We start from the raw sequence: 9,420 nt of genomic DNA, 5'->3' as shown, positions 1-9,420 counted from the left end.
CGATTAGAACATATCAGCAACCCCATTTTAATCCAACGTTTTGCCAAATGACTTTTCTATAAAACACAGTTCTCACCTTCTACTTGTCCATTTAACGTCTTTTTTCCTCTTGGACCAGCAGCTCCAGATAAACAATCCACAGACTTCTCTGGAAGGCTCTCAGAGATACTCTGCTAAAATTAATGTGAATAATGAGTTGCATGAAGATTTCCTAATCCCTTTGGAAGAAAATACCCGACTTTTAAAAACTGCCTACTTTGAACCCAGTTAAGACAGGTTTTGCCAAGATCCCGTAGCTGCTAAGTAACAGAACTGGCTTCAGAATTCTGAGGAGAATGTATGGCTTGAAAAGAAATATTTAATGGAACACAAGATGGGGCTAAAAAGAAGGTCAACAACTTTTAATCTAAAATTCTCAGCTCACAATTGGAGGACACTGAAAAATACAGTGTCATCTTTTTCTTATCACATATTTCTTATTTATTTCCATGCTATGCAGGACCTCATTCCTCAGATAACTCAAGTCAACTTCTACATCCTAAATATGAAAAAGGGAATATAAAAGTAAGTCATCTTTTCAGAATTCAGATTTAACAGAGATATATTATGTATATTATATTACCTGTAACATTATATACAATTCCATTTGTCTCTTCACTAATTCACATTCAAAAACTATTAAAATGGCTCTTACATTCACGACCTATGCTACACACTCCAGGAGATGCACAACTGTTTCCTGAACTTCACTCATTTATACTGATACAGGGTCTATAAGATGAATATTTAAAGGAGAATAATACAAAATCTCTGAATTCTGAAGTTTCAGAATGTGACACAAGGACTTTGAGTAGGTTTTTTAAAAACTACAATAGAAAAATAAATCTGAGGTTGTATGTTTTATCTTACAGTTATTAAAAGTCTCTGCTCCTACAGCTGGTTATTATTTTAGGCAAAACATGTATTTTTCAATGAGATGAAGAGTTGGGAATATCCTCTTAATAGAATGCTTTAGAAAACACAGCGGAATCCCTTTATAATAAGGATTTTGAGAAACAGAATTTTAATTTCTAAATCTCCATCATATCAACAATTATTTTAGTCTTAATGCAGAGCCAAAACAAAACAGAGAAAGAAAAAATTTAAAAAACCACCCTCTTAACAACTCTAAGAAACCAAAATAAAGTGTCCGGGGGGTTGGGGGCAGAAACTAGATGATATAGGCTATGTAGTTTTGGAACTGAAAGGCTCCAGGAAGATTCCATGATCATTACAATAAGGAATTACGTCCACTAAAGATATCATCATGAGTATTACATAAGTCATGTCCTTATGGTTTAAAATTCACAGAAAGACTCTTTATCCTTGACCAAATTTCGTATTTCCTGCACTGTGGGAAAGCTTTTTCCGATACAATTCTTCTGTCACTATGTATTTTTCAGCCCATTTTTTCCTTCACCCCCACCTTCCATATTTATCAAAGTAAAAAAAAAAAAACCAACTAGTCATATGTTTATAAAATAGTTTGCTCTGACCAATTTTCCACTGCAAACAGAAAACAGTGAGAGGGACACCACTGCTGAATTTTAAGAGTAAATGCCACAGGAAACTAAATTCAGAGCACAAAAACTAATTTCACAACAGAACGCTTTACCTTGGTTTCAAAATCTAAGACTTCATCATTTGATGTAAGCCATAAATCATCACCAGGTTTGCTGGAAAACCTTTACAGCAAAAACAGACAACAACAATGAGTGAAAACATTTTTTTTAAACATATTTTGATGTGGACCATTTTTAAAGTCTTTATTGAATTGGTTGCCATGTTGCTTCTGTTTTATATTTTGGCTTTTTGGCCCCAAGGCATGTGGGATCTTAGCTCCCCCAACCAGGGATTGAACCCACACCACCTGCATTGGAAGGAGAAGTCTTACTAAGCATCTTAACCACTGAACCCCCAGGGAAGTCTCCAAAACAGTCTTTAGTTACACCTGTTTCTGCTTCTATCTTTCCCAATCTATGAAATATCTAGTTAAGGCTCATAGTTAGTTTCCATAACAAAGAGTGACAGCCGATATACTGGCAGAGCCTGAAAATAATTTGTTTTCACCAAGTCCTAATAGGTGAACTTAAAAATCCAATTGATCGACTGACATAACTTTTGTTTCCCCAAGCTGGAATAAACCTGATGACTTAAAACAAAGTGGAAGGATAAGCTGCTCCTTCTCCATTGTCTGTCCCTGGTTCAGAGACTAATCTGTGTCCATCAAAAATGGCAGTCTTGGTTCTTCAGCAGGGGAAACACTTATTGAGAAGGTCCCACTTCTCCCCTTTACTCTAAAGGGAGTGCAATGTCTAAAACTTAAAATGGACACAAGTCAAAGAACTACATTATATCTTTAGATTATATGCTACACGGGTACTTCTCAATCTCTGCTGAGGGACACAAGAGTGGGCATGGGAAACAGGCAGGCCAGCTGTCAAATCACAGGTCAACTCACTTTAACCATGGAATCATGGGTCAATTTATCAACCTCCTGAACCACAGTTGGCTAATTAAGTAAAAGTAGGACACAGCTACTTTACAAAGCTGCTGTGATGACTCTAGGAGGTCACAGATGTTAAGCACATAATGCAGTGTCTGACCCAGAGTAGAACACTCAACAAACATTAGTTTCCCTTCCCCGTGTTCCCTTAAACATACAATTTTAAAACATCCATAAAATCCTACCTGCATAGACAGTCTTCTTCAGAACTCTCATCCACTATTAAAGAAAAAAGCAAGACATTTAAAATCAACAAAAGAAAAGTATAGAATATTAAAACCTCAAGACTGATGCTCTGCTTAAAAGTATTCCTTTGGGACCATACCTGGAGACCACACTAGAGGGAACAGTGATTGTACTATACTCGCAGGCCATTAATGCCTAAGAATCACTCCTCTCCTTTATAGTCATCAAATGCAAAACAAAAAAAAAGAAGAAAGAACTGCTGTTACAATGACAATAATCCCAACCAAACTGTAGAAGACTGACAGAAAATTATATTATACCATTAATAGAATCAGTACGATAAGCTGACAAGAGCACGCTTAAACAGCACAGTGTTCCTGGACTTCCACTGCCTGGAGCAGTGAACAGAGGAACAGGTGTCTTGCTGGGACATAACACAACTTCTCTGGCTCTTCAGTTCAGGATGAAAACACCCTCTCACAGGGAAGCTTGGTCTACAGGCACTGAACTTCAGAGCGTGGGAAAACATAGGAAACAAAGTTTTCCTGGCCCTCTTTCCAGATGCAAGAGAAGTATGAAAGATGTAGTGATTCCAGATTTAGAAAGAATAATCTCTTGAAAGGGAGGTGGGGGAGGGCAAATGGGTGAAGGGGGTCAGCTGGGTGGTGGGGATGAGGACTAGACTTGTGGTGAGCAGGCAGTAGGGTACACACAAGCTGAACTTTAAAAAAAGTTTTAAATATATATATGTGTATATATATACACACATACACTAATGTATTTAAAAAGAATCTCTTGAGACTATGTCCTTCCACTGCTCAAGAGTATCTGAATCACACAGAGCAGGATGGTCCAAACAGTCCTGTGTACTAGTGAGGGATATCATTATATCAATCCTCCCCATTATATGGCAAATGTTGACAGAAATCATGCTTCTTCAGGTTGGAAGGCATACATCATCAGATCCGAAGCTGATGAACAAGGGGAGGGATGGAAGGAAGGAGGGGGTGATGGACTCCGGTGCTCTTGGACAACATTTCACATGTGTCGTCATGATTTGATGCTGGAGGGATGACTCACATGCAGTGAATTCAGGGGGAGAGGAGTCCTGGTAGCTCGAGCCTGGAGGGCAGGGGCAGTGATTTTTAAATGTTTGCACCCTGTGACATCAGAACAATGCTTAGTACATAAAAGACATTTGACAGTTATCTGTTTAGTGAACAAATGAATAAGCATGTTTTCTTTGAAAATTTTGTTTAGAAAAATACAGAAAGTAACCAGGGACAACTCTATTCTATTCTGAGCATACTGAAAACCAAGATTCTAGGTCATCTCTGTATCTCCTCTGACATATTAAACCAACCTACAGTTCTGTATGGAACTGTATGTTTAGTCACCAAGTTGTGCCCAACTCTTGTGACCCCCATGGACTACAGCTCACCAAGCTCTTCTGTCCATGGGATTTCCCAGGCAAGAATACTGCAGTGGGTTGTCATTTCCTTTTCCAGGGGATATTCCCGACCCAGGGATCGAATCCATAACTCCTGCATTGGCAGGCAGATTCTTTACTAACTACTGAGCCACCCTTTGATTAGACAGAGGTTTACTAAGTTAAAGGTGTCCTCAGACAGCTTGTACGATGTGCTAAATGCCACAATGAGGGGACCTAACACTGTTTTTGTTAATGTGAAGCATTTTTAGTGCTTTTATTAGAAACTGCAGAGTCTCAAGTTCATCTATTTGAATATCTATTATGATAATCTTTTAACTGATGGCAAGAGAACATCTTGTTCTTTCAAAACTATACTGTCATGACAATTATCCAATACAGAAGTAAACATTTGGTCCTAATGAAGTCAACCTATCTCACTCTTTTTGGATCTGTAAGGAATGAAGTTGGTAATAGAGACCTTGTTGGTACAATAGGCAAAATAACTGGTTCTCAACCAGGCATTGCTTTTCTGCCTTCTGTACTATTGGTAAGTATCTTTCAAAAATAATCTCTCACTGGTATGCTGCACACTGGCTCAGCTTTGCAGTTCTTATTGTTTATCATTTCTTAGCCTACCAGGAAGGGATTATTGAGGTTCCCAGTTTTAATGATGGTAACTTTTTTAGTGAGAGTAATCACTACACAGTAACTAATAACTATTCATTCATTAAATGTAAACCATTTGTAGAAGTTAAAGTTCACTTTCATAAGAAGTCCAATCTGCTATAATATGATGATAGATGAAATATATATCATACTAACTTAAATTTTTTTTCTTATTAACACAAAGATCTAATGTAGGGCCATATTAAATACATGAATTTCTTTTCAGACAATACTGTCTCTGATTTTAAATTACCTACAATTAACTTCTTCAACAATTCTGAATACTAGACTATTAAGAAATTAATTTAAAAAATAAAATACACATGCAATTTACACTAACTTTTTCATAGTTCTTTCATTATTGAAACTTCCTCACTCCTACTTTTTCTATGGTAGAATCACCAAGAGTAATTCTTTAGCAGATGACATACCTGGGTTGCTATTTTCAGGAGGAGTTTTAGGTCTCTCTTCTTTATATGCAGAAATCAGTTGGCGAATGCTATGCATTAAAAATGTAATAAATAATATTTTAACACTAATATGAAAAACAACATCAAATTCTTAGATCATATCATCAGACAAGGTCAGAGATAATATCAAAACTTCAATTGTCCCATACATTTCAAGTTTCTAAGTTCTATAAACTTTTATTTAGCATGTATTTAAAGGAGAAAGAAAAGGAAGATGAAGTAGTCATGAACTGAGGGCAGTATAGCTCCGTTAATTAACTAGACTTAGCCTGGCATATGAAAACGCTCTCGAACTTGGAAATCTTAGCTCTGTAACCAGCTGCTTTTTGTTCCTGGTTAAGTTGCTTCTTTTCACTTCAAAGTCTTCCTCTATACAACCGTGATCTTACTGCCTTATTTCACAAGGGGATTAAGGAGAATTTAATGAGCTAATATGCCCCCCAAATGCTTGGAGAAACAAAGATTGGAATAATTTGTTCTCAAACTTTATTGCTGGAACTACTTTGGAATTCCAAGTAAAACCCAATTTGTGTTTTTTCATACATTTAACATTCAAGGGTTGCACGAACTGTTATTAATTCTTTGTGGTTTGTAATTTAGGGAATCTCAGCTCTTATATAATGTGTACCTTAATTTATTTATAAAATATGAACTCACCACATTAGATAACATAATTAGCCCCCATCACTGCAGCTAATCACACCAAGAGCTAATCACAATCAAGACCCGGCCTGGACCACTACTCTTCCTTCTCTACCTGCTCAGACTCTGAACCAGCAGATCTTTCTGACAATGATGCTTAATCTCCATGATCATCTCCAATTTACTTGGAAGACATATTCCTACTCCTACAGTAGATACTGGCAAGTCCTAGACAGGGCTTACCTATCTGAATTCAACGATCTTACTTGAGATTTAGGGATTTCTAAATCTGGTGAATGGGTTCCTTATGAGGCAGACTCTGAAAACATTTAAGGTGGAGGCAGATACAAATCCTTTGGAAGATTTTTGTTATTACAGGAAACAGATCCCATGAGGGGCCAACCGTAATTTTGGAATCTCAGGCGAGCCAGCAGCCACTATCCTAGGAAGGATGACGGGGAACCTATGACCTAAGAAAAGGTGCCCCCACAGGACAGAAAGCTGCCTTGAGGTTCAGGTCTAGAAACCAAGGAGAAAAGGAAGTCTGTTCAATCCCTGCAGGAGGACTTGAACCTCTCTGACAGCCTAAAATGGTCCCCACTGATATCTGCTAGCAGAAAAGATAAATAAGAGCCTCGACCGCACCTCATCGTGAAGATCTAGGCTTACACGTGGGCTCCACATAAGGCTTCTGAGTGTGGGGGAGAAGCTAGGAGGCCCAGCTGCCAGAGCTGGTGCTTTGCGACAGTGACTTGAGCTACAAACATACATATGAGAACAAAGAAGCTGTGACTCTGAAGTTGACGTGTGCATCACCATGAAGACTGGGGAACCTGGACCCGCAGGGGCAGCCTGGGAGTAAAGGTCAATTGTCAGCTGACTGCAGGACGAGTTTCTCTTTTTTTTTTTTTCTTCTTTTAAAATGATTTTATTAAAGATCTTTATAGAGCAACATCCAGACTCCAGATCCAGCTGCCAAGGAGACCCTGTCAAGACTAGTTGTAGTAGCAGTGCTGCAGCAATAGAATCAATACAAGCAACAGAATGATGAGAAGGAATTATTTTTTTCCCTCCAAATGACGTGTGGAAGAGGACTGTCTCGTTGATCTTAGGGAATCCGCGGGGTTCTTGGAAAATTCAAGCAGGAGCAGCATAGAGAGAGGCAAGTCCTCAAGGGAAAACACAGGATTTGCTGCTGAACTGAATATTTCACGACCCAAATAACTAGTTAGAAATATCACAACTGTGACACTATTTGTACTTCATACAGAGAGGTTACAATGGGAATGAAATGGCTAATGTTAGGCTCTCTAAGGATCAAGGTCTACATGTCCTGAGATAAAGAATCCCGAACCCACGACCACATGTAACTAATTGGCCTTTGCTTGGCTTTCAGCTGATGAGGGGGAACATCTCACCACCATTCCCAAACTGCCTGCACCAAACTGGAGCTCTCACTGGTCAGGTATCAGTAACAGTTAAAATTATTTTTGGCTGCAGTTTAGTGATAACTGGCGTTTTAATGGGAACACTTACATATTAAAGCCACTAATAATAGCATAGTCTTCTGCAGTCTGTCCAAAAACATCTTGAGAAAAGATGTCAACACCTTGCTGAAGAAGAAGACCAACTACATTTGTTGATCCATAATTGACAGCAAGCATGAGGGCTGTTCTAAAACAATAGAGAGATGACTTCAGCCTCAGGAAGTTGAGTTAACTTACTTAAACAACTAATTTGATATGCTTTATCAAGTTAATATCTTGCCTCTCCATGAAGAACTGACCATTTACAGGCTCGTGTTCATCTTTGTAAATTACCTCCAAGGTTAAAATGAAGGGATGGAAAAGAAGCCTCCTGTCCCACTGGGATGGCATGCAGCAGCAGCTACTATTTCAAAAGTCCCTGATGGGGACTTCCCTGGTGGTCCAGTGGCTAAGACTCCATGTTCCCAATGCAGGGGGCCCAGGTTCCATCTCTGGTCAGGGAACTTGATCCCACATGCTGCAACTAAGAGTCCCCACAACTAGGACCCCACGCAGCCAAATAAACAAATAAATGTTTATAAAAAAATAATAAAGTCCTTGATGGACAAAAAACAATGTTTAGGTCACTTATCTGAGGCAGGTGACTATTTAAGGGATGAATTCCCCATTTCCTCCTTAGTCTGATATATTAGGCTTCAAAGTCAGCTGGAGGTTGGGTTAAGGAAAGGCTACTTGCAGGTTTAAAACAAAAATATTAACAATAATGGGAATAAAAACAGTCATGGTGGCAGTTAATGATGTTGACAAGCATGTGCTAAGCACTAAATGAAAAAACTATATATAAAATCTTTCTTACACATAGCCAACTTTGAAAGATGCATTACTATTCGCCTTTTGTATCAGGAAACTTATTTGCTGATGATAAGTAATGTGCCCAATGATAAGTAATGTTAGGGTCATAACCCTAACAGGCAGGAAAGCTAGGAATTGAACCCAGTCTGAACCTAAAAGCCCATCATTTTCATCTGTACCATCCACCTCTGACTTGTCTTTGTTAAAGGAACTGTTTATCCAATTAAAGCTGTCTTTCTTCCTCCTACTTGCATTAAAAATGAAAACATCAAAATGTACTAGAAATGAAAAAGAATAAAAACTGATGAGCCCACAGGATCTGGTGACAGTGAGTAATAATGACTTTTTCGTTGCTGTTGTTGTTGTTGTTTAGTTGTATCTGACTCATTTGCAAACTAATAACATCAGCATTCTTCAGAGAAAGTAATTTAATGCAAAGAGTTATCCAAAAGGCAAAATCAAGTCCTTTATGTTTAGTATGCATCTTTTAAAAATATATATATATACAAAGTAGAGGTTAAAGAATTATTTTAAAGAATTAAGAAATTCAATACTGTCATAAGGTAAACTAAAAAGCAGAATCAATATTTTATAAAGCTAATAAAACTAATGTGAAATCCCTCAGCTACTATAAGATGGACCAAAAAACAAAAAAAGATAGGTTGCATATGACATCAGTCAATATTATAAAGGAATATGAATCCTGTTGTATATTCCTGCTATATATTGTTGTTCATAATTCCCAGTCAGAAAAATTGATTTTCTACCTAAGTGATGATGTGTTGATCACAAACAAATCCTCTTATTCATTTAATCTTGGTATTACCACCCTAGAACAGCACTAAGGTTTTTAAAAAGAAAAAGAACAACTGTACCTTTTCAAGTTATCAACCGCATGTATATTTGCTCCGTTCTTTACTAAAAACTCCACCATTTGCGCTCTCCTTTCAATTATAGCAAGTAACAGCGGTGTGAGGTTATCCTGTAAATGGAAAACCATTTCTAATGTACACAGTTAACCTATTTCTAAACTGAAATTAAAATCGTGCAATAGATTCTCTGAACTGAAACACATAACTCAGAAGGTAAATAAAAGGGAGCCCCCTCCTCATCCCCCTGTGCACCTTCTTTCTCTTTAAT

At 37.8% G+C, this 9,420-nt stretch overlaps 1 protein-coding gene across 1 annotated transcript; it reads right to left on the bottom strand.

Annotated features, from left to right (window-relative positions):
• Window positions 1–76: 76 nt before the first annotated feature.
• Window positions 77–9,262, bottom strand: LOC104999679 (putative ankyrin repeat domain-containing protein 19; the record flags this gene model as incomplete). The annotated part of the gene is made up of 6 exons (XM_010855268.1): window positions 77–170; window positions 1,655–1,724; window positions 2,731–2,764; window positions 5,261–5,328; window positions 7,478–7,615; window positions 9,156–9,262. Coding segments are annotated over 6 exons (511 nt in total), but the record flags the coding sequence as incomplete, so codon positions are not given.
• Window positions 9,263–9,420: the final 158 nt, after the last annotated feature.

The sequence above is a fragment of the Bison bison genome, unplaced genomic scaffold, assembly GCF_000754665.1.
Source record: "Bison bison bison isolate TAMUID 2011002044 unplaced genomic scaffold, Bison_UMD1.0 scf7180017530260, whole genome shotgun sequence".
NCBI classification, from domain to species: Eukaryota; Metazoa; Chordata; class Mammalia; order Artiodactyla; family Bovidae; genus Bison; species Bison bison.
Note: the sequence above shows the minus strand (reverse complement) of the source record. Positions and strands in the feature narration are given on the sequence as shown.